The sequence below is a fragment of the Hermetia illucens genome, chromosome 7 (genome assembly GCF_905115235.1).
Source record: "Hermetia illucens chromosome 7, iHerIll2.2.curated.20191125, whole genome shotgun sequence".
NCBI classification, from domain to species: domain Eukaryota; kingdom Metazoa; phylum Arthropoda; class Insecta; order Diptera; family Stratiomyidae; genus Hermetia; species Hermetia illucens.
Window position 1 is genome coordinate 9,931,262 of NC_051855.1, and position 26,314 is coordinate 9,957,575.

The window sequence follows — 26,314 nt, forward strand, 5'->3', positions numbered from 1 at the left end:
CTCGCAATTTTTCTTGCTAAGAACCCAGGTCTCCGAGGAATACATGAGGACTGACAAGATCATAGCCTTGTACAGTAAGAGCTTTGACCCAATCGTCATCACTTTCTCCAGGGTCAGGTTAAAGAGGACCCATGATCAGGCATCCCCTTGTCTTAGACCGTTGTTGATGGTGAATGGTCCCGAGAGTGATCCTGCTGCTCTTATCTGGCCTCGAAGATTGGTCGGGGTCCGCCTAATGAGTCTTATCAATTTCGTTGGGATACCGAATTCTCTCATGGCCGTGTAGCGTTTTATCCTGGCTATGCTATCATAGGCGGCTTTAAAGTCGATGAATAGGTGGTGCAACTGTTGTCCATATTCCTACAGTTTTTCCATCGCTTGCCGCAAAGAGAAAATCTGATCTGTTGCTGATTTGTCTGGACTGAAGCCTCTTTGGTATGGACCAATGATGTTCTGAGCGTATGAAGCTACCCGGCCTAACAAGAAAGCGGAGAATATTTTCTAGATGGTAGTCAGCAATGTGATACCTCTATAATTGTCGTCGGACTGCGCTAGCGTGACACTATCGCAAACAAAGAACTTAGTCAGCGCACAGGCTTGGAACTCATACGCGCTGTGATCGAAAGACCGAAGTTGCAGTGGATAGGTCACACACTAAGAAGGGGCAACAGTTGCATTACTGTCTCCATTATGCAGTGAAATCCACTCTCTCAAGATGGCAGACGAGTGGTTCGCCTCAAAGGCACTTGGCGTAGAACAGTAGAGAAGGAGTGCGAGCGTCTCGGGAAGTCGTGGGGGGGTGCTGAAGGCCATTTTAGGTAATCACGAGCGGCTGCGCGTTAGTGTAGTTGACTGGAATGTAGGAACATGAGACCATCGTTTAATAAAGCGTGTTTGGCAAGTACAAGGTCGCGTCCGGCCGCAAAATCGATAATATGCTCGCCACCATCCGTACATATTACAAACCCTTTTGCCCGATGGCACCTGTTGCCATCTGCCCTTCCAGCGAGATGTCAATTAAGGTCGCCCGGCACATTGCAGGTCTTTGTGCCAAGTATTTGCCAGAAAGCATCTTTTTCGACATTGGTCGTATCTGTGCGCGTTGACTGCGGACGGGAATAAGCGTAACCCTATCGTCATGAAATTTGGTGATAATATGTGGTCGGTGAACCGCTACAGGTGCAACGAGTTGCATCATTTTGTGCTGGGTTTAAAGGGGGCTCCCCATATAAGCGACAGAGAGATGAAACATTTTTTTCACAAAATAGTGATGGTTCCAAATATGAGTCCCAAAAAGTGAAGCAAGTCTCCCGTACCAGTGCGCAGTCGGAATTTCAACTCAGCATCTCCCTGCCATCAGAGAACTAGCCTGGAACCGTTTGACACATTCCTTCCGGCTAGCCCTCCTCCCACTCCCGGTTTCGGGAGGCATCAAACCAGGGAATTCCATTCACCTGAGAGAGGGGGAAGAGAATTTTTAGTTCAGGGAATCCCCTGCCATCCAGTCCCTCTTCTTCACAATAAGACTCCCTCTCCATCATCATCTCTTTGACAATGTTATCTGGACACAACTCTGCTGTGTCTGCATAAAGCTGCTGACGAAAGCCGTCCTAACTTTTACAAGAGAAAAAGGTGTGCTCGGCGTCGTCCGGAACTACAGAACACACAATCAAAAGATCATGCCTTGCTAATTTTGTGCAGCCTTCATACCCACTTAGAAGTTGGATAAAGAAGAAATCAATGTCACCATACTTTCGGTTCAGCCACGGATCTAAATTATCGATGAGCTACGCAGTCCATCTGCCCCTTGGCACATTTTACCAAGGGAGTTGCCATTCGATAAGTGTGCGTTGACAATCTTCACGGGCAACCGCCTTTCTTAAATCTTCGCCCTTGCGGCTATAGATAACTTCCACGTTCCCAAGCAAGGAGGGAAACGATGATCACTTCTGCGATCACTATCAGGGCCACTTCTGCGACAGTGCGATAAGTGGGCGCCGCTTGCAAAGCTCCCGATCTCTGCACTTGAGCAAGGCGTTTACGAAGCACTTCCTTGTCAAGGGCATCAACCCATACCTCCACGCCCTAGAGCAGAACAGACTGCGTTGCTCTCATAAGAAGACGTCTCCTGGTAGATGCAGGGCACGGTAACAAATACCACAACATCGTCTGCATAACTGCATAATGTCTCTTCAGGAATGTCGACTCTTAGCAGAATATCGTTGGAAACGTTCCAGAAGTCCGGGTCTAGAAGGAATCCCTGTGCTACTCCCGATGTGATCTTCTTTCTCCTCTTCACCTAGCGTTTCATAGAGCAGGTAGCGGTCTCTCTGATAATCCCTCAATATCTGCAAGGGGTAGCTGGACACTCTGAAAGTATGAAGTATGAACCATAACAGCATCGACCGTGGGCTTCCCGGCTCTGAACGCGAACTGCCTTGAGGATAAGTGCCCAGTAGCGCGGTTGGCTTCAGCGGGTCTATACCTGATGAACCTTTTGGCGCTTCCGTGGTTGTTTCAAGCGTACACAGCAGTCGGTATGCAGACAGCAGCTCCGGGTCTCCGTAGACACCGGGTGTAGGTTTCCCACTGAAGTGGAAAGCCTGTCTTCCACAGGTTTCTCCGTGTGGGAACATGAATTAGGTGAGGTCTCCAAAATCCGTGCCTCGGCCACGAACTGATTTCTCAAATTCGCGGGTGGATTCGAAGTCTGTGACTTCTTACCACTTGGAGAGTTACAATCCTTTGTTTCCAGCTTCATAAGTTTTTGGAGCTCAAGTTAAACTTCTTGGAAAATTTGTTGCCTAGTTGGTAGGACAACTCGGTTGGTATTCACTATCACCCGTTCTGTTCTGGAACATCGGGTTATGAACGTGTCATGGAGTCGATGTCTGTACCCTGCTGGATTCCATTCCAAATGCGTAACACGATAATGAGCGCGAACGATAAATTTTGTTTAGTTGATTCGTCCAAATCAGACGACACCTAGGTCTTCCGTCCCTGGTGTTTGGCGGCATAACGACTCTCAACCATGTTGGGTACTGTTTTCGTGTCCCTGAGGTCCCATCAAAAAAATTTTAAATAGTTACCCCCGTTTTTTTCCCACGAAAAGTAAGGAAGCAGTCAGCCCTGCAACAGAGCCTCAATGTGGTAATACCCAATGGTTACCTCCAAAGGTAGGGAAGGTATTTGGATAGGAGATGCTGAAATACAATGTAACGCCCACTGCAATTTATCCGATAGGTGCATCAATTTCTTCATACCGGATTACGGATTTTTGAAGGAGATTTTCTGCAGGACGGCAGGTGATCTCGTCAGCGTCGGAGCAGTCCATCAGACCCGAGGAAAGTTTAAAGAATGTAATCTACACTGTTGTAGGAAGGGAAGGTTCAGAAAGCGGTGGCGGGAGGGGTAATCCCCACGAGGGAAGTTTTTCTTAAAGAAGAGGGAACGGGTGAATTTACGTTGCACATTTTCAAGGCCAAAACAATCACAGTTACGGGAGGGTGACCAGATCACGGAGCAATACTCGAGGGTATTCCTCACGAGGGAATTCAAGAGAGCTAAGGAGGGTTGGATGGAGTCAAAATCAGAGGAGGAGTGAAGTATAAAGCCTGACAATTTTGCTGGTCAATTGATGACATCGACGCAATGGGTGTCAAAGCGGACCTTATTGTCGAAAGTGACTCCGAGGTCTTGAGTTGAATTTAAGCTGGATAAGGAATGTCCGTTAAGACAGTAGGAGAAAGAAGTGGGTGAGGATTTTAGGGAGTAGCACATAGAGTGACGCTTTCTGACGTTTAACGCTAAACCATTAGTCGAGCACCAACGGAGCAGAGTGTCCAAGTTAGATTGAAGGGAAACACAATCCATAGGCGACGATATAGCGGAAAACACCTTAAGGTCGACTGTATAGAGCAAACAGGGACAAGTAAGGAGGGGAGGAAGGTCGTTAATAAGAAATAAAAATAGCAAAGGACCCAGAATAGACCCCTGTGGGACGCCAGAAGAGGGGGAAAAGGAGCGGGAAGTACAGTCGTCAAAAGAGACGCGGCAGGATCGGTTGGAAAGGTAAGAAGCAAGCCATGAAACAAGTGGTATGGGAACGTTTAGGGACGAGAGTTTGGATGGAAGTATCTTGTGATTTACAGTGTCGAAGGCTTTCGCGTCACTCAGTCAGTGTAAATGGTATGCACTTCTTGCCGTGAATTTAAACATTTGGCGACAAAGTTGGTAAAGTCAAGCAGGCTGGAGGCAGCGGACCTACGTTTAACGAATCCGTGTTTCCTCTTCCTCTTTCACTACGTGTTGGTCAAAGTGGGCGGACAACCAGTCGCTGACATATCTTTCCAGGATTTTGGAACAGGAGGAGAGGAGGGAAATGGGACGGTAATTCTGGGTAAGCAAACGATCGCCATTTTTGTGCATGGGGATAATGAGAGCCTCTTTCCAGGAGCCGGGAAAATGATTCTCTTCGAGGCTTTTGTTGAAAATAATATATAGGAGAAGGGAGATGGACTTACCAGTTTTGAGAAAAAAAAAGGTTTGGAAGACCATCGTAGCCAGTTTCGACATTGGCATCAAGTTTGCCAATGAGGTACTCGATAAGGATAGGGGTAAGAAGGGGAATGGTAGACGATGCGGGGCAGGCTACATCCACTATTGAGAGGGATTGGGAGGAAGGAGGGGAACATAGACTGACGAAAAGTAGCGGCAGAGTAAATCATAAGGTAGTTGGGGTGAGTTAGCTGAGATGCCTGAGAATTTAATGGACGGAGGGGATAACTGGGCAGAGCAGCGGGAGTTGCGAATGTTGGACCAGAAAGGTTTCAGGTTTCGGCGCTTTAGTGATTTGAAAAAAACTAAGTCAGCAACGTTTCTAGAAAACAGAAACTTCTTTCTCGCAGTCTGTTTTTGACGTAGTTTTTTGTGAATTTCAGTGGTGAACCAGACGGGGTAGGAGCGCAAGTACTTAGGAGAGGAGGGAACGTAACAAGGAAGAAGATCAGATAAAATGGTATACAAAGTGTTAAGTGCTTGGTCACACGTAAATGAAGAGAGGAGGGGGACCCAGTTGATTGGCGCCAGGACTGAGTTCAGACCTTCGAAGTTCGCCTTACGAAAGTTGAATTTGGTAGGCTTGCAAGCGACAGGATAGTGGAGTCGGGATATCTGAACATCGAACTCGAGAGCAGGATGATCGGCGTGAGGGGCGACGTAAGACTGACCATGAAGGGATTGGTAAACACGCACAGGAAGGTTAGATAGGACAAGGTCAATAGAGTGATCTAAGTGGTTTCTAGAAAGGTTAAATTGGAGGGCCCCACAGGTGTACATGAAAGTGGATAGAGAAAGGGAAGGGTGGGTCGAGTTATTAGGGAGGGAGGGAAGGCCAGGAGAGCATAGGAAGATTAAAGTCACCACAGAGGATGAAAGGAAGTGAGGGAAAGAAAACGGTTAGGGTCTCTGATAATCTGTCAAAGAAATCCTCGTACAGAGAAGACGGGCTTAGGCAGGGAAAATATACACACGATATGATAAAGGGACATACGTTTGGCGGACGGACACGTATGGTAACAGAATCGTAGGAGGAGGAGGAGGAGGAAAAGATGATTTCGGCACGGAGAGGGGACTTAACAGCTATTAGGGCACCTCCGCCAGTTGTCTTGCCAAGCGCAACGCAGTCTCTGTCACAACGAAAGACAGAGTAACCTTCGAGGAGCTCAGAATCTAAAATCCTGTCATCCAGCCAGATTTCAGAAATGCAGATGACATGATGTTGGAATACTAAGGCAGACAGTTTGAAATCCGACAGCTTGGTCCTTAGACCCCCCTTACATTTTGATAAAATAGCGTATAGTTATTGGAATCATTCAAGTTCGGTGAGGCAGGTGGGCGGGCCGGACATTTTCACGAAGCTTAGACCTCTGATAAGGCTTAACGAAGACCCCCTGTGGCCAAAAGGAGGATTGGACGATAGCATCGAAGTCATGGGGGTATGTCACTTTGAAGGAAGCTATCACTCGGTGAGGAGAGCCATCCTTCGTCAGCTTCACACAGGAAAGAGGTGACAAAGTTGAGTTGCTTTTGCTTCTGATATAGGCCAGAATTTCGTCGGGCGTAGTGTAGTACGCTAGCCTTGACACGAACAGCTGTTTCGGTGGCGAGGCGACGTTCAATTGGGGGCCGCTCGGACGACATGTGGTCGGAAAGGTCTGCGGTTCAGCGGTGGCGGGCGTCGATGATACGCAATATGTAGCGACTGTAGGATAAACGCCAGAACTTGTAGAGTGCTTGGTCACACGTAAATGGAGAGAGGAAGGGGACTCAGTTGATTGACGCCAGGACTGAGTTCAGACCTTGGAAGTTCGCCTTACGAAAGTAGAATTTGGTAGGCTTGCGAGCGACAGGATAGTGGAGTCGGGATATCTGAAAATCGAACTCGAGAGCAGGATGATGGGCGTCAGGGGCAACGTAAGACTGACCATGAAGTGATTGGGAAACACAAAGCACAGGAAGGTTAGAGCTTGTTAGAACCTCTTCTCTTACATCCGGACGCAATTCTTTCAAATGTAAATACGTGCCATAAGATGCATACATTCCACACATTTTGAGTAGCATCTTCAACGCACTGTTCGCGCTCTCTGCAACCAAACCAACTGGTCAGTAGTGAAAGAATAAACATATTTTAACCCTCGATACTTGGATGGGATCTCAGGCAACCAAAAGTCAGTTATCTTGTCGTATCTGCATGTTTGTTTGTCCACTTGCTTGTTTGCAAACATCCAAAGGTGAAATTACCAAGTTAGGGATGGTGCATACACGAAGGTCCGGAGAAGTAGTAGACTAGCGAGCAAACATGGGCTCAAGAGATGAATTCCATCAATGGATTTCGCCGAACAAGTCATGTACACAGTCAGTCAGTACGTGAATAACTACAAAATTTGTTTGTGCTCGGCAAACACTAGACAAATCATCTACAAATTTGTAAATAGCAATTGGGTGAAGCGCCGCCTAATATTTGTCTGAAATGTTTGGGATTCCATGAAAGGTCGCCTGACCGGTGTCGTTCAAGTCGCACGATAGCTATCATCGTAACCATTGAGAGAATCAATTCAACACCTACATATGGATATTAATAAGTTGCTCGAGCTCTGCTGATGTGTCTTAATGCCGCCATCCACGATCAGTTCGGCCTCTCAATTGCCTTTCAACAAACCGTAGTTGACCGGCGACCGAAACGTGGATGGCATGGGCTTGCTAATACCTGGATGGTGTTTTCAGTATACCAGGTCGCCGGATGGACTGTGGCCTATTTAAGCGTAACTAACAGGTCCACTTGACCGTGGATGGCCAGCTTTAGTTGGGATGCTAAGTGAGCCTGAAGCCATTTATCTTCCAGATATGAAAACGCACTATATGCATACCGAACCGGCACGGATGTCTGCATGCGTTGATATGTTAGGTAAATAGAGGATCTACTTCTTCAACTTTGCTTCAATGCAAATAAACTAACCGAGAATGAATGTTTGTATACTTAGGTCCAAGGTAGGGCAGCGTAGGCAATTATTTACTATGAGTATTGAGGAGCCACCAATAGGTGCAATTGGACAGGACTAAATCTATGGTTAGATCACATTTGATCAACAAAATGGATTTAATAATATCGGGAATTCCCCTTTTTTTAAAAAATAGGAGAGTCTTGTAATATTTAATTTATTTATTTAGTAATGTGGACAATACACACAAAACAAATTCCTTATTACATATTGTCCTCAGAGGGAGGAACAAGTGAATGGCGTACTTCGCGCTTAAAACTAGAGAAGGAAATAGAGTCAAAGGACCCAAGCTGTGTAGGGTTAACATTCGAAATTTATTTCGAATGTTGTTAATTCGATTGACAGTTGCCACCACCAGTGTTTTTCATGGCGGAGTAGGCCTTGATGAGTCGAAAAAATAATGGAAAGTAAAAAGTGATTTGACATTTAGATTTTTCAATGAACGCGAACTTGAGATAGTTCATAAAGAACTTTTCAGTTTCATACCGGCATAGCCTCGGGATCGGAGAGTGGAAGTAAATATCGAGCTCCGCGAAGGGTACATCAAAAATGTCCGCATTACGTATGTGTGGGACAAGGTGATACGGAAAGCAAGATCCGAGTTGGCAGAGCAGCGCATCAGGCAATTGCAGAATTTGTAAAGAGTACACATATCAAGGAAGATACGGTGTTGAGAGGGGGGCGGGATTGAGAGTGGAGAGTCGTGACGGATAGTCAACCCGTGGAAGGTTCTTCTTATAAAAGAGAATCCGGGTGAATTTGCGTTGTAGAACTTCAAGAGGGCGGCAGGCGCGAATGCGGAAGGAAGACCAGACTACACAGCAATATTCAAGGATGTTTCTGACAAGGGAATTGAAGAGGGTTAAGGAGTGCTGAATTGAGGTAAAGTTAGAGGAGGAATGTAGGATAAAACCAGGTATTTTGGAAGTTCTATTGTTGATGTGGGAATTGAAACGAAGTTTGTCGTCTTATATTACACCCAAGTCTTTGAAGGAGGTCAGTAGGGAAAGGGGTTGTCCACTGAGAGAATAGAAAAAGGACGCTGGGGAGGGTTTAAGCGAATAGAACATCCAATAGCATTTGTTGACATTCAGTTAAGGTCGTCTGCGTAATACGAGCAGATGAGGATGGAGGCGGGGTCATTGATAAAAAACAGGAAGAGTAGGGGGCCAAGTGTAGAACCTTGGGGAACACCAGAGGAAGGAGAAAAGGAACGAGATGAAAAGAACCTCTGCGGGAATGGTATGAGAGATAGGAGGAAAGCCAGGAGATGAGTGAGGGAGGGAAGTCGAGTAATGAGAGTTTAGAGAGGAGAAGAATATGGTCAATGGTATCAAAGGCTTTCGAGAAATCATTTTAAATACCATGTACCTCCTGTCATGAATTAAGGCATTTAGCAACGAAGTTGGCAAAGACTACAAGGTTTGAAGTCTTAGATCAACCAGTCGTTGACGCATCTTTCCAGAATTTTGGAGCAAGAGGAGGGAAGAGTAATGGGGCGGTGGTTCACAGCAAGAGAAAAGTCTCCGCTCTTGAGGATAGGGATGATAAGGGCCTCTTTCCAAAGATGGGCAAACTAGCATTCTTCTAGACATTGGTTGTAGATTATACTCAGGGGGAGGGAAATGTGTTTTCTACAGTTAAGAAGGAAGAGGTTAGGAAGCCCATCGGGGCCAGGTCCGATATTGGGGTCAAGATTACCAGGAACTCAACCAAGGAAGGCGTAAGGAGAGAAATGACCAGAGGCGTAGAGGGTGAAGGGAGAAAACACTGAAGAGAGTTTGGTGCAGAGAAAGTGGCAGGATTGTTTTGGGTAGTTGGCAGTGGGGTCAGCAAAACTGATAGAAGTAGGGAGAGATTGAGCGGGATTCCGAGAATTGCAAGCGTGAGACCAAAAGGGTTTTAAGTTACCGCGGGCAAGGGCGATTTAAATACCTTTTATTCGCCTTAAAGTGAGCAATGTCGGCTTCATTCTTAGAAGCCGGAAATTTCTTCCGCAGTCCATGTTTCAGGCTAATAATACGTAGGCAGGCAAGGGAAGATGGGACATAACAGGAGAGGAGATCGGACAGGATATTATAAAAGGTGTTTAGAGATTGATCACACGTTGACTTGCTTAATATATATACCCAGTTGAAAGACGTTAAAGCTGAGTTCAGACCATCCAAATTGGCTTTGCGGAAGTTGAACTTGGTAGATTTATGCTCGGTTTTGAGGGTTTGAACGAGGGAGCTCCGCTTCAAATTCAAGTGCGGGGTGATGAGTGTCAGTTTTGACATACGGGGATGTGCAAGGAAATAAAGAGAGATGACGTACGGGGAGGTTGGAAAGGAAGAGATCGAGAGTGCGGCCCAAGGAGTTTTTGGTGGTATTGAAATTCAGGGCAGAGTAAGTTTTCATAAAGGAATAAAGTAGAAGGGAAGAATGGGAGAGATTGTTGGAAGGAATTGGATGGCTAGGATGATTAGACCAGTGGAGCATAGAGAGGTTAAAATCTCCACAAAGGAAGAAAGGGAGGGAAGGGAATCTGACAGTAAGAAGTTCAGACAAACTGTCAAACAATTTTTCATACAGATGACAGGGGTAAGCACAGGGAACATATACGCAAGGTACAATGAACGGAAGGAAGTTGGGCGGGAAGACACAAAGAGCAAGATAGTCAAAAGGAAAACCAGAGAAGGAGAAGACGAGTTTGGCGAGGAGCATATCTTTTATTACAATTAGGACCCCACCATCGGTGGACTTACGAGATACACGCCAGTTCCTGTCACAACGGAAAGTGAAGTACCCTTCGGGGAACTCGGAGTTTAATATGGTATCGTCCAGCCAGGTTTCGGAGATACAGGTGGCATGGTGTTACTGAGACAGCGCGGATAAATTAAGCTTGGTTCTTAAACCCCTAATATTCTGATAAACAGGACGACGCTTGACGTATAGACCTTTAGGCCAGAAAGAAGGGTTGCCTAGGACGTCAACCTCATGAGGATAAGCCATCTTCAAAGACGGAATCACCCGGTCGGTGTTGCTGTCTTTTGTCAGTTTAAGCTGGAATTATCATGTGTTCGACTTATAGCTTTCTGCAAATTCCATTGATTCTATTCGTCTAGTCTGAATCGATGCACGGTATGTATTTTGATAGATCAGCAGCGTACCTAGGACTGAAACTTTGCCACGCAGAACAAATCATAGAAGTGAAACTATGGAAATTCTTAAACTCTGAACGCAATCCATGATCTCGCCAATTGGGGATGAAAAACGAGGAAGTAGTTTCCAACCTTTACTCTTTCTCTTGATATAAAAGCAAATTGGAAGGCTGAATGCTGGACGATTCTGATATGATAGGTTTGGTATTTTCTTGTCAGGGATACCTGCAGTGCTCACAGTTTCCCTTGCACATGCTATGTCTCACTATTTAACAACTTAAGGGGCTGGTGGTAGTGGCCGGTGGTAGGTTACTGGGAGAATCCATCGAGAACTCCCTGCCATATCGAGAACGTATGCAGAATGGTGTACTTCTGTATGGTTTGAATCAGACTGTGTAAGAGTCCTAGGATATCAAGGGAAGCCATGAGGGATTTAGGTATTATACGTGCCCAATGTCTCTAACGTCGAACCACACTTTCTGCACTGGTCGTTCTCCACCCGTTCTTTCATGATGAACACGGATATTGAATGCATTTTTTGGTCGGCCTGTCACAGGGCCTGCCAGGAGGAGAGGTCAACTAGGAATTAAGATAGTGGAGTGACTCCAACTATAACTCTATTTCTTTCCCTGATCTCAGCATTTTATTTTTGTTTTACTGAGGATAGTTGAAAGCACGTTGCCTCAGACCCTCCTCCTTTATCTGTACTTTGAACCAGCATGCTATGTAAGCAACCTGACGGGGTTGATGAAGGAAGCATCCCTGATGTCGGTGCCATTGCACTCACATGTCGCTGATAATAAGACTGACATACTGGCCGGCCAAGGGTTTTGATTCACAATGGTGGGGCCAGAACCAACTTTCGGCATGCGGCTGTCCACTGTCACGTCTACTTACGAGGCTGAAATTGCGAGGATTCACGCAGCCCAGTGGACAAATTTGAACTCTTGCCGGCAGAGGAAAGCGGGATTTTTTATGTCTCTTAAGAAGTGGGACATGAAAACCCCAGGCGAAGGCACCTTGATAAGGTGGACGTTAGGACGTTAGCCTTCACAGCAGTTGAAAGGCGCTAACTCTCCTTCAAGGGTGGGGGGGGGAGTAAGAAAGTAGGATGGGTGCATAATTTTCACAGCTTCCTGAGATTGCCTCCCTATGACCCTATGCCTCTGCGAATTTCAGATATGTGTCTCTTGATTCTGGTTTTATTAGGATGTGATGGCCAAGGGATTTATGGAGGGTCGAAGTCAAGCTCGCAAGTCAGGGTACCAGGGAATTTGCCAAAATTTGGAGGAATCTTGGGAAAAATTTTAACCGCTTATATCTGCCTTAATATTGAGAATCACAAAAAGGAGCTTAATTCGTGATCACTACTATCGGGGGAGGGTTCTCCTGGTTTTCCAAAGAAGCTTACACTTCCTAAGAATGGTGAGCCGAGGTGATTGCGCATTTTGCATTGTGCTTCTCCCGTTGTTGTGATGTTATCCCTTCATCAACATTAAACATGATAATAATGAAATTGAGGGGGTAGTTTAGTCAACTTTTGTGAAGGAGTCACGGAAAGTAGCGGGGTTTTCTTGGGGGGCATGGTTCATTCCTTTCTCATTATTTTCGCTTGCATATTTTTGCGTTAAGATAACAATTGTTAAACGATTAATAATGTCCACTAAGTAACGTCTCAATACATGGAAAGTGTATCAACAGTCCAGCCAACCAAGGTCATAGTTGGTCTCCTCCAAATTGCCAAGACCCGGGAAGTTCGCTTTCGGAACATACCTCTCTCAACCTTGACAATGTTTGAGACTATACCAAAAATTGACCCCAACTAAGGTAGCTTTATCCTGTGCAATTTGAAAGACTAGTCACTTGTCGATATATAGTATGTATATATTTAGCCAACATGTCTTGATTGACGACCCCTTTAGAAACTTGCATCATTCTTCGTCATTCGGCCCAATCCTTTTTTTAGTCCCACATTTCGCTACTCTTTCGAGCTCTGTGCACATGATTGCTCCTCTGTCTTAATTGTTGCTGCTGCTGGTCGCTGCTGTTTTTATGTCATGCGTCCCAAGTGAAGATAACATTGTACATCTCACATGCATACTAATGGCTTTTCTCACTCTATTGTGGGCACTACCGGCCCAGCTACAGCTATGTCACACCGTCTATGCAGCCATACACAGGGTAATCATGGATGGCTATAGTTGGAACTAGGCGTAGTACAATGAACATTGGAAGGTAATAGGAGCGACAGCCTTGGACTGGAGTTGGCTAGCTTCTGCTAGTGAGCTTCCTAGAAATGGGTATCGGCATCAGTGGTAAGGCTCTTTCCGACGATGGCGATGAAGACACTAGCATATATGAACAGTAATTAAAAGACAATGCCCAAGATAAGTAGACCATCGAATAGAGAATAATGTTTCCTGGAAGACATACAACTGATTGGAAAGAGTCATCATCAGTTGGACAGGTTATTATGATTGGAAGACCTGGATTCTACCCCCTCCTCAATTGCTGGTTGTGACTCGAATCTCTGAAACGACATGATTTTTTTTTCTTTTCTTTTCAGTTTAACAAACAGTTCAAGTTATTCGGAATTTTTAGCTTCACGACGTGCTGCTGCTGTTGCTGCAGCAGCTACAGTTCTGCCGCCACCGCCACCGCCTCCACCACCACCGTCGGCTGCCAATCAACCACCTGGTGTTCCACCACCACCACAACCACATGATTTTCATCCAGCTTACAGAATTCCTGGTTACATGGAGCATTTGTATTCATTACAGCATGCAAGTCCGACAGCATCTTTACATGGTAAGTGAGAAAATTAGATTATTCTATTTTACCAGGATCCTATCCTTCTTCTTTAGCTTTGGCTCATTTGGGCCCTGTTCGCCATAGGTGCAGACTCAGATGAACCTTGCAAAACACTGTAAAAAGGCGTACAAAATCCACGAATGTAATCGACCTCAGAAGGTCCTGAAGGAATGTATTATTTTTCCGTCCCCGGAGGGTCGAAATTCTTCCTCTATGATAATGAGGCTTTATAGTTTAGCTTTAGAGCCTTAATGGTTGAAAAAGTAAATCTAAAACAGCCAAAACCACCATAGTACCATTCGCTAGGAGGCGCAAGCTTGATCACCGAATTACTGATACCAAGGGATAACATGACACCGAGGTTTCACTTCGATAAGAAGTTTGAAACACGTTGCATTAACAAGGCAAACTGGGAGAGCGTGGCTGCGACATACGGCTTAAACCAGCAACTGATCACTTGGTACACTGACGGACCCCTCACAGCAGAGGGCAGAGCTAATGGGCAGGTACACTAGCATGTTCCAGGCGGAAATGTACGCCATAGACAAATGTGCCTCCTTTAATCTCCAAAGGAACTATAGGGGGCAGAACATAGCTATCCTCACCAATAGCCAAGCAGCGAACAAGGCACTTAGGTTCAACCAGGTGAACTCTAAACTGGTATGGGAATGCCTTGAGAGACTGAATACACTCGGCTCGTCCAACAAGGTCTAAATACTTTGGGTTCCAGGCCATGCTGCGTTGGAAGACAACGAGGCAGCGGACGAACTAGCCAAGAAGGGAGCAGGGACGCCTTTACACGAGCCAGAACCCTTCTGTTGGCGGTTGGCCCCTTTAGTGGGAGTTTCATGGGGGTTGTGGTTATGCTCAAGTGAAAAGAGACCTTTGGGCCTCGGCGTGGTGTTGCGTTTCAACACGACTACCGTACTCCTTAGTTCGGTAGAGATTAAGGTAGGTCTTGCATCCACCAGTATGAATGGTAAACCATGCACTTGATATAGACTGGGACCATTGTTGCTTGTCTCAGCGGGCCTTTGATTGTGGTCACAAAATCAATCCGTGTCCTAAGAAGACCGTGGGATTAAGTCTTCCAAACAGGTGCCAAGTCCAGGGGTGTGAGACCCCAAGAAAAACCAGTTACAAAATCAATCCTTGACTTCCTTGCATTTACGGTTTAAGGAATAATGGAGTTAAAATGGTCTCTGATCGAACTGGCCCTTGTTATCTCCCTGCCGAAACGGGAGGCGGCTTTGACATGGGCGCAAGGATAAGATTATTAATTTCGATGAGCAGGGTTGTTACCCTGCCTCTCTTGAAGGATATAGATTGGGATTTGGTTATATTGACTGCTGAGCACCTACCCACCCCTGCAAAGATTTGGAAGTCGACAATTCAGTGACGCTGCCAAGAACGCACAACAAAAATGCAAACAAAATCTTTTTAGAATCGGTTCAATGTCTATATGTCTGTCAAACCTGTGAATCCCCCGCATGCAATGAGTAACGTTGTTCTGTGTTGAGTACAAGGCATAAGCAGAGGGAGGGTTTAATATTTTTTCACCGAGCCTAGTCAAGTGCCGTATCAATGAAAGGTAACGATCAGCTCTTTCCGACACCGGCACTAGTTTTGACATTGGTTGCAAGGAGGAGAAATGCGGGAAGTCGAAAAGGGGCAATTACTTCAATTTTGGACGTAAGGTGAAGAGGGCTGAAGTGTTCAAGGAACTTGATCCATATTCGTCAACCATGTCCATGGGGCACGTCAGTGGAGATGATGGGCCGCTTTTGGGTTAGCTCTTTCCTCATTATTGACTATCATCAATTCGGATTGTTGTTTTGGCGATTAAATACCTCGACTAGAAGATGAGCTTCGTCGAGGAAATCAAAGCAGCCGCGGGCAGGGCTGCAGCAGGAGTCGCGGCCTTGAGTCGGCTAATGGCGAATGTCGGCGGCCCTATATCAACTAGGAGACGTCTCCTCATGGGGGCAACGCAGTCCGTCCTTCCCTATGGTGCGGAGGTATGGGCTGATGCCCTTGACAAGGAGGTGCATCATAAACGCCTTGCTCAAGTGCAGAGGCGGGGAGCTTTGCGAGTGGCGTCTGCTTATCGTACCGTCTCCGAACCGGCTGTGATGGTGATGGCGGGAGTGATCCCCGTTGCCCTCCTTGCCAAGGAGCGCAAAGCTATCTATTGCCGTAAGGGCGAAAACTTAACAGAAGTGGTTGCCCGTGAAGAACGTCAGCGCACCCTTAAATGGGAACGACCAAAATCTGGTCATGGTCTGGCATGCGAACGGCGTTTTTCGCCACAAGCTAGAACTCCAAAAATCTCTCTTGGACCATGAAATTGACATTATACGATGCTAGGGGTACTGGGGGAGGGCGCAACCTGCCACGTGGGCGCAACTTGCCACGAGGGCGATTTGGAAAAGCGAGACTATTTCACACGGAGTAGTCGTTGCCGTGTAAAGTAGTCCCTGCCGGCTAAATTGGGATAGAAGATCAAGTAAAACGTCACGCCCTTGAAGATCATAAAAAAAGCATTCAAGCAACTTCAATCCGTAGAATGGGGTGGTGCGCCTGTGATCGCCAAAAAAAAAATTCAGGACTAAAAATCCAAGGTAAAAAATTTAATGTAGGGGGACTACTATGCGAAGCATACACATTGTGGCTCACACCCAGTGGAAGGCCAACTTACTGGCCAACTTACTGGCCAATAGACCCCAATAAAATTCCGGACCTTATAGACTTCGCAGTCACTAAGAAGATCCAGCGGGAACAACTGCCGTCTTAGCCATCTTACGATCTAGATTCTGATCACTCACTAATCATCTTATCTTATGCTTATACCTACCCTTCAACATTGATAATGCCGTCAGGGCGTTTGCCGACATGATCAAAGCAGTTACTCATCATGTAACACCAAACAAAAAGGCACGTACAACTTCGGCAGTCTCATCTTCGAAACTAATCGATAACCTGCTAAGCAAGAAAGTGAGACGTTATTATTGTCAAACAACTTGCTCTCTGAGCTTAAAAAAGGGACTGACAGTAGTGAAGAGGAGCTACATAGGACGCTTCCACATGAAAAACTAAACGAAAAATTAAACAATGAAGGCATGGACCAAGTTAGTTAGTTTAGTTAACTGGGGGGAGCCGCAGCTCCGAGTACTCAGGCCATTATTAGGCTCATTGTACTATCCCCGTAAGTTGCCTATTCAATGGCTTCCCGCCTACGGTGTTCGCAGGCTTTAGCCAATCTGAGAACATTCTCAAGAGGCAGAGAGTGTGTAGATTCTTCATTGAAGAAAATCTTGCCAAGGTGTCTTCGTCTGAGATCTGAGGATGCCGGGCAGCTGCATAAAAAGTGCAGGGCTGTCTCCTCCTCCTCCTCACATTGGCTGCACACAGCCGAAACCACTACCCCAATCTTTTCGAAGGCATGGACCAAAGGAACAATTCTGAGTATTGCGACAGAGTTTGATAAGGTGCGACATGAAAGCCTCATCTATGAACTTTTGTTTTTCATAAAATACTCACCTCCTACATCACTGGCAGAAAGTTCTTCGTTAAACACGGCAATAAGTCTGGGAAATATAACAAGCAAGCAGGCGTACCGCAAGGTAGTGTCATTGGGCCAATGATATAAATGCTATATACAGTAGACCTCCCGACTTGCCCTCATCTGTTCTTCTCCAACGTCGCGGAAGACACTGCAATACTGAGCTCTCACGAAAGCTTGAGCTAGCAAAACACCTAAGAAAAATTGACAAGTGGTTAGCTCGCTGGAGGATCAAGGTTATTGAAAGTAAATGCAAACATGTCCCCTTTACATTGCAGAAGCTTACATGTCCAGTGTTGAAACTACATAAACGGAATATCTGTTCTACAATCAAATGAAGTTACCTATCTAGGACTCCATCTAGATAGAAGGCTGACCTGGCGGAAAAATGTACTAAGTCACCGTTCGACTATCTCGAAATTTGTCCACGATCGCTGCAACCCCATACCGGTCACAGATATCCTCATTTCGGATGTGATCATGGAGAGTTAAGCCAGCGGTCCAACCCAACATCTTTGTCTAAATCATCGCGAGGTATCATTCATTGTCTTTTATAGTCGGCTAACACGCAGCATCATAGAAGGCGATAGGCCGGACGACAATGAGGTCAATTTTGTTTTTGAGACGTTCGTTGATACGTTGATCACAAACAACATAAGTTGTGGAACACCACTTCACCCAAGTTGCGCTAATGCATGTTGTAATTTCATAACGCAGTTCTCCATTGGCTGATAGCAACCTATCACTCGAGTTCTTCTGGCACTAAGTGTTCCACAGAACATACTAGATGAGTTGGTGTAGCGCACGGTCAAACGCTTTCTCCAGATCCAGAAATGTAATATATAGAGGGCGATGCTACTCACGGTGTTTTTCCATAAGCAACCGTGCAGCCTGTATTGCGTCAGTAGTTCCACAGTTCTTGGCAAACCCCCCTTGATTCGTGGTTATTTGAATAATACCGCGAATATGGCCTTCAAAAATGTTAAAAAGGTTAAAAAGTTTGATGGTATGGAGCAGCAACCAGTACGGATGGTAATTTGAATAGTCCGCTGGACTAATTTTCTTTTTCCATATTGGAACTGTCAGATGGTGCTCTACCTACCTCAATAACCCGATTAAAGAACTCACTGAGCCACAGTGTTGGGTCCCAGCTCTTCGTACTCCAGAGCTCAGATGCGATGTCGTCAGGTCCTGTTGCTTTTATCGATTTCATTCCTCCACTTCAGTCGCGCTGACAGGTGCAATTGGTTCAAATGTCGATAGTGCTTGCGGAAGTCTAGAAAAACCCCAGAGATACAATGCCCCCCACTATATTGAGTGGCTATCAAAATAGAGATGTTTATAACCATTTTTACCGCGTTCGCTTTCGGCATCAGACCATCGGGATTTTTTGGTAATTTTGGTGTCCATATCAATGCGCCTTCTCCGAAGAGCTCTTGCGAGTGCCTCTGCCTTTCCATCTTTTATCTTTTATGCGTCAAGAACCTTTGCCCATTTCTTGGCTGGAACGGGGCTCGTCCTGCCGCGTCGACTGAGTCGTGAATGCCCTTGCATTTCCCCGAGGCTTAGGATATCTCAACATGATCGTTTTGTTTTTAACGACATGGAATGCATTTTCTTGGTCGGTCTGTCGTGGGACCTGTCACCAAGAGAGATCAAGTAGGATTTAAGCATAGCGGAGTGACCTCAACTATGTTTTTCTCTTTCTCTGATCTCAGCATTTTAGTTTTGTTTTACTGAGGATAGTGCCTGAAACCTCAACCTCAACCTCAAATCCTGCTCCTTTATCTGGGCTGGGGACCAGTATGCCATATAGATAACAAGGCGGATTTGATACTTAACCTTCAATGAAACCCATCCTGATCCCAATAGTAGCACATACTTCAACACAACATTGCTTTATCTATTTAGTTGTAAGCTCTCAACCAGTATTCAATTCCAACTACTTCTTTCATCCAATTTAGCACAACAAACATTCTTAGGTCTTGGACTCAACTCTGATTACCTAGGGGGGCGTGGACCATTAGGCGATATCCATCCACCGCCGAGTTCATTGGCCAGCACAGATTTTCCATTCAGTATAGATGGTTCCCGACTTAACAGTCCACGATCCGGTAGTATACGCGCCAGTGTTAGCCGTAAACGTGCCTTATCCTCATCACCGTATTCGGACTCATTCGATATCAACTCCATGATACGTTTTTCACCCAACTCGCTAGCAACTATAGTAAATGGATCCCGGAACAGTAGTGCAAGTGGATCATATGGTCATCTGTCTGCAGGAGCAATGAGCCCCGCTCTGGGCATGCATTCAGCTAGTGGAATGGCGCCGCATATTCAACAGTTACAAGCACATTTATTACGAGCAGGAGCTGGCCTTCTTCATCCATTGCCCCCACATCATAATCCATCTTCAGCCAGTATGTTCTCCTTGGCGCATCATCCACTGCAGACGTCAAATCCACTGCCGAAACCACCGGTGAGTATCACACTTGGTCTTCCAGCAGTAAATAGTTCTGGTGGAAAAGGTCTCAAGGTATCCCTTCTTCTCAGCACCTGGAAGAGCAGCAACGACAGAAACCGGAACTACCCTCATCCAGTACCCAAGTTGTCCAGGTTGAGGCAGACAGCGCTTCGAACACCTTGGCACGTCGGAGTCGTTGCAAGCGGGACTCGATTGGTAATAATGGGACCCATATGAATGGACATCAGAATGCAGATGGCGATATCGCAACGGTTGATACCACCGAGATTAAAGATGAGCCAGGCGATTTTGTCGAAACCAACTGTCACTGGCGCGATTGTCGTATTGAATTCATGACCCAGGAGGAACTGGTTAAGCATATCAACAACGATCACATCCACGCCAACAAGAAATCATTCGTATGCAGGTGGGAAGACTGTTCTCGCGAAGAGAAACCATTTAAGGCACAATATATGTTGGTTGTACACATGCGACGGCACACTGGCGAAAAGCCTCACAAATGCACAGTTAGTATATATATATGATCATCTGTTCATCCTTTTTACGATTTTAAGTTTGTATGCTCTTCATATGCATTAGTTGTTCCCGTAGATCCCTGCTAATGTCCTTACAGTTCCCAGCACTCTGTAGCTAGTAGAAGAGGCATAGAGTATTAACCGTCCCTCCCTTCTAGTGACAGGTTTTCGCTAACACGTATCCTTTTTGCTTTTTCTTTTCATCCATCTCTCCGGGAAATAGTTTGAAGGCTGCTGTAAGGCTTATTCACGGTTGGAAAATTTGAAAACTCATCTGAGATCGCATACCGGAGAGAAACCCTACACTTGCGAATATCCTGGATGCAGCAAGGCCTTCAGCAATGCATCAGATCGAGCGAAGCATCAGAATCGAACGCATAGCAATGAGGTTAGTAGTAGGCTTCTAGCCTTCCTCGGTTACTCTTAAGGTCTTTGAAGCTAAGTCTTAGACTCTTCTTGGTACAAACTAGATATTCTAATCAGATGTCAATTTTATTTTTCCTTCTGTAGAAACCTTACGTTTGTAAGGCACCTGGCTGTACTAAACGTTACACAGACCCCAGTTCACTTCGTAAGCACGTGAAAACTGTTCACGGGGCCGAGTTCTATGCAAATAAAAAGCACAAGGGTGCTTCGCATGACCCTGGGGGAGGTGGCGGCACCAACGGTACAGATGACAATCATCACGGAGCTACAGGTATCGATTCCAGTCCACGCAGTGAGGATCTCCATTCAGGCAAGACAGCAAGCCTTTCAAGTCCCAGTATCAAATCCGAATCGGAAGCAAATTCGCCAGGACAGCCGCCTATTAACAGCCCTATGGGAGTGTCGCATCTCATTAATGGCGTCCACGAAGATTTTGAGTGTTTACCATCTTCAAATACAACCGCTGCACCTATCGGAGGAAGTGTGTCTGCCACCGATGATCCAGCTTGGCCATATGAGGATGAGGACTTGGAGGTGGCTGATTTACCAGTTGTTTTACGAGCGATGGTTGGTATCGGCTCAGGGACGGGAAATGGTATTGGAGGCTCGGGTAGTACGACATGTACTATGACAACCAATGGTGTTAACAATCCTCGAAATCGCTTCAAAAGTCGCTTGCAGGCTAAATCAGTCAACGCCTTGACGAACATTCCTGAAATAAATCGATGCAACATTGGCATTGGTGAGCTCAATCGACGGATAACTGACTTAAAAATGGAACCCGGGACAGTTCTCCCGCCACAAGCACCATTGAATAATACGTCAGGTCTGCCTCAATTAACTGACCTTCAATGTCGGCTGCAACCTCAGACGCCAAGTGGCACTCAGCTACCCGGACAAGGTATGGCTGTGGTTATACAGCGACGTGACAGTAACAACTCGAATGCAAGCACGTATTACTGCAGTATGCGTTCTGCGGATATGAGCCGAAGGAGCAGCCAGGCTTCACAATTATCCTCAATATCTACAATGCGTCCAAATAGTTACAATGCTTCATCGTCGTCTTTCTATGATCCGATTTCGCCTGGTTGCTCGCGGCGTTCTAGTCAAATGTCCATGACAACGACTGGTGGTCAAAGTCTTCCGCCACCTCCATCATCTCATTTGATCTCATCCCATCTGCAACGTTTACAAGGTCACATGGCATGCAATCCAGCTGGGGCCTCGATGAAATCTAGTGGGCGTTATTCAATACCCAATGTTCCCACACATCAGTACAATGCCACCCTTCTGCAGAACCAAATGGATCGAAGACAATCAGAGCCAGTTACTCATAGCTATAATAGAATGTTGATATCACCGGTTCCGTCACAAAGGTCCATCACCCCGAAAGCCAAGCCTGATTGCGTAGTCAATTCCGCGGCGACTACAGCAACGACTACTTGTCCTGCTGTCCCACCTGTGCATCATCCAAATGAGGAGGTCGTTCTCGATGAAGTAGAGGAGGGGGAAATGGTGGAGAACAAGCTTGTGATACCAGATGAAATGCTCCAATACTTGAATCAAGTGGCCGACTTTCAACAACCGTCTCCGTCATCAGGCACCAATGTGCCACAGCAGCAAACTGCTTCTGATTGCTATCAAGCGCAACAACAGCAACAACATACCAATTCACCTAATGGTCTCTTCAACTGGACGACTGACACGCAGTCACAACAGCAGCAACAGGCTAACTCTAGCGTTCCTAGAACGAATCCGAGTAGTTCTATGATATATAATGGAACTGGAATTGGACCAGGTAATCAGTATGAGCCTCCGTACACAGGTGCGATCCCGAAACAACAACAGCATCATCAGCAGCAGCAAGAAAATCGTCAGCAACCTTGTTACAACACGACGAATATGGGAGGCTACCCAGGCTACAATGAGTTTAGTTCGACCATGCCGACTGATCAACACCAGCAACATAACCCCAACAATCATCAGCATCACCAACAGCAACAGCAGAACCAATTTTCTAACAACGGTTTCATGCAGCAGTACAACCTTAATGCAGCCATGATGACTACATACCGTGCCATAGCTTGCATACACTTAGCTGGCTACTATCATCGCACCGAAGCCAGTGCGGGGAACTGTTGCTCCAATATATCTAACGGCAACCACTGCTGTGATTCTCCCAAGAAGTTCTATTTCAACAATCAACAACAACAACAGCAGCCACAAACAGTCAACAATGACCTGGTTTCCGCCACTCCTGAAATACAATGTGGCGATATTAGTCAATCTCAAATGTCTCCAGCATCTGTGCCACCATCTTTAAACTCGGTCCAGGCACCTGAAGTGATGTTAAGCCCAGTCACAGCACAACCAGCTGACCCGAATTCCATACGACAAGTGTACTCTGGACCTCAGGCAGCTGGCCAGCTTGTCCAGGAAGCACAACAACCTCCTCAACCAGCTCCTCAGCAAGGATCCAATGCTCAAACGAATCTAGGCAATGCACTTATGCCTCCACCCACCGCAATGGATACTAATCAGAGCTCCCAGGGCGTGGCATATAATCACACTGGGATGAGACAGGACGCGTACCAACGAACGCTGGAGTATGTACAGAATTGTCAGAATTGGGTTGAGAGCACAAATGATACCGTGACCAGCTCAACACATCCTAGCTCAAATATGATTATAAATGACATGACCACGTCCTTGAATTCATTGCTCGAGGAAAACCGATTCCTTCAGATGATCCAATAATGCAAGTAGTTTTTCTTTATCATTTAGACTGTTCGAGATACCCTCGAGGTTCCTGGGAACCAGGAACCAGTCGAACTGCCAATTTTCAGCTCTAACTCGACCAGAGCATGATACATTGGTCATATAGATGTTTCAGACTTTACGAAACTATGGACTCGAAATAGTTTGAAAACGTCAAGAATTTATTTTCTCTCCAAAAAAATCTTTTTTTTTTGGGACAGATAAAAGATATTATACAAAAAAAAAAAATCACAGAACCTCTTCCCGTGACTTCTTGAGCGAGTTCTTTTTTTTAATAATCTTTAATTATTTTTTAAAAATAAGTTTGGATATTTCAGTGCATTATATTATTATATTTACAAAATTTGTTTTTTAATTAGAAAATTAAAAAAAATTAAAAATTAAAAATTAAAAATTTCTTATTTCAATATTAAGGGTGATCTGCAGAATTATTGTAGTTGCTATAAATTAAAAAAAAGGGAAAATAAAGAAAAAAACATTCTAGAAAATAGGTAAAGTGAATAACGAAGCGTAAAACCATATTAAATATCTTAGATTATAAATTAAATTAAGATAAAAAATCTTTATCTATTATAGAATTATCATAAAATTAAAAAAATCAATCGCAAAATAAATAAAATAAATTGAACGAAACAAAGACAAAATACGGAACGAAGACATTACAATGACCCCCTTCCAGGGTCTTTGAGGGTTCGATTTATTAATCCAGTCCATATCGAATTGAATTATAATTCTAGATAACGCAAAGATGCTTTCACAGTTGATTAAGTTATCAACAAAACTATGAAATAACAACATAGAAAATAAGAAAAAAAAAAAAAAGATTAACGAAACAAATCGAAAGTAGGAATTCAAGAAAATTAAAATGAAAGAGAAATTATATCTTAAATCTTAGTATCTTAGATATAAATAAAATTATATGATTTTTATACATATACGAGAAAACCTAAAACTTCTACCGAATAAGCTTCTTTACTATGTATCAGAGAATAAATCTTTTTTATCATATTTTGATGAAATAAATGAAAAATTTATTATTTACAATAAATTCAGGATTTTTCAATTAGTATGAAACATAAAATAGTTCTTAGTTTAGAGGGCAAATGAGTTGCTCTATAGGTATCTGCAGGAGGGGCATCCCGGAGCACGTCAATGGACTATGATATCTTTCCACCAAATACCTAAACTACGCTGATGATAGATGTACATATACATCTCCTTCCAAATTCAGCGCCATTTGGCCAATGTTGATGAGTTGGTGGGAGTCTTCGCCCTTAATTCAACGAGAACTCCCTTCTTTTCCGTGTAGAAAGCATATCTGCTCCACTGTCTTTGGGCTCGATCTTTTGGCAAATCTCGTTTAGAACTTCCGTAAATCTTTCACCTTCTGTCGGCTTAATGATGAGAAGCGATGGTCTAGTCCTCCTCGTTTTTGTGTGAAACAAAACCTTATTAGAGTCGAGTCTACGTCTGTCTGTCCATCTGTCTGTCTGTCTGTCTTTTTTTTTGAGGAGGAGGTAGAAATCTCCAAAAGACACTGGTCTGGACACACCAGCGTGTGCGATTTTTACCCACTAAAACCACCCCCGACTCCCTCCCTGCCCCGCGGAACCACCACAAGGTATTACATCACGGGGCGAAGTCAGCTCACTCTAGCTTAATCCCATTTCTTCTATACGCGGTGCAATTTGTCTTGAATAGATGCGATCATGGAGTTGACCGCATCCCAGTTTTCTTGATGTGCTAGCATTTTCGGCACCAGATTTTCTGGTACCAGTACCTCTCCTGGAGTCTCCTCTAGGTTCCTCCTTTCTTCCATACATCTTAAACAATGAAAGATTGCATGCTCTGGGGCCTCTGGGACTCCATCGTAATTTGGACAGTCGGGTGAGGTCTGCAATTTAAACCTGTGAAGGTACTGGAGATACTCTCCATCTCCCGTGAGAAACTGAGTGAGATTATAATTGATCTCACCGTGTCGTCTCTCCAACCACTCCTTGATGGCAGGAATGACCCTGTAAGTCCACCGACCCTTTCGCGAGCTTTCCCACCGCTCTTGCCATCTACTTATGGATCTCTCCCTCTCAGCGTCCTTCGTCTGCAATAAGGGAGAGATTGGCTATGCATGGTATATATTCGCCATCTTATCTGCCAAGATGTCAATCATCATCTGAAACAGTCCTGCAGGCAGAGCATACCCTCAGAGCTAACTGCCTGTAGACTGCACTCAGTTTGCTAGTGTTAACTGACATCCGCAACGCCTCGCTCCAAACTGGGGTCGCATAGAGCATGATTGAGGTCACCACCCTGGCTATAAGCAACCTAGAGATATGCCGTGGCCCTCCCACGTACGACAACGAGCTGTGCTAGCAACTGGTGAACGGTTGCACTTCGGTGCATGTTAATTTGCAAAATGGGACGCACCTCAGTCCTTTCCAATTCCGCCTTGAAGATTGGATACTGTCCCGAGGCGGCAGTTTGTGCGACGCTCTCACCAGACGCAACTCTCACTTTCATTGCAGGTCTTCGCTTGATGATCCACTTAGCCTCATCTCCGGCATGCTGTCCTCCTGTTCGGTCCCTTGCAATCCATGGTCCAGACACCTATAGCACTTGGTGGGGACTATCCGCATTCACACCCTGCATACTACCTATTCAATTCTGATTCTCCCGCGGCTAAGGAGTTTCCTCGCAAATCGCTCAAGGACTTCCACCACAGCGAGTTTTTGGCCTCGAGCATTTACAGAGGTGATGCCAATGCGGGCATTGGTTACCTCTGGACATTCACGTTTTATCGCCTCCTCTGCTTCGGCCTTTTCTGTGAGGTAGTTAAGATCCTGGATTTCTAGAGAGAACATGGGCTCCAGGCTGGAAAAAAAAAGCCTTCTCCCCCAAAAACCCCTTGACCGCTTCGCAAAACGTACTCTCGCTAGTCGTCTTTGGACCAAGTTCGACGAGAACTCCGCCACAACTCGTTTTCCGTATGGAAGACACCTTTGCTCCATTGTCTGCGGGTTTAATCCTGTAGCGGATTC

General features: G+C 45.3%; 1 protein-coding gene across 2 annotated transcripts in view; it reads left to right on the forward strand.

Moving 5' to 3' along the window:
* LOC119660898 (transcriptional activator cubitus interruptus) overlaps positions 1-24,321 on the forward strand; it is a 151,304-nt gene extending 126,983 nt beyond the window's left edge. For both annotated transcript variants that reach the window (XM_038069834.1, XM_038069835.1), the window contains 5 exons: positions 13,269-13,510; positions 19,040-19,554; positions 19,629-20,066; positions 20,299-20,463; positions 20,586-24,321. In XM_038069834.1, the coding sequence (XP_037925762.1) occupies positions 13,269-13,510; positions 19,040-19,554; positions 19,629-20,066; positions 20,299-20,463; positions 20,586-23,258 (4,033 nt within the window). In that variant the 3' untranslated portion in view covers positions 23,259-24,321. The remainder of the gene's footprint in view (positions 1-13,268; positions 13,511-19,039; positions 19,555-19,628; positions 20,067-20,298; positions 20,464-20,585) is intronic.
* The last annotated feature ends 1,993 nt before the right edge of the window (positions 24,322-26,314 follow it).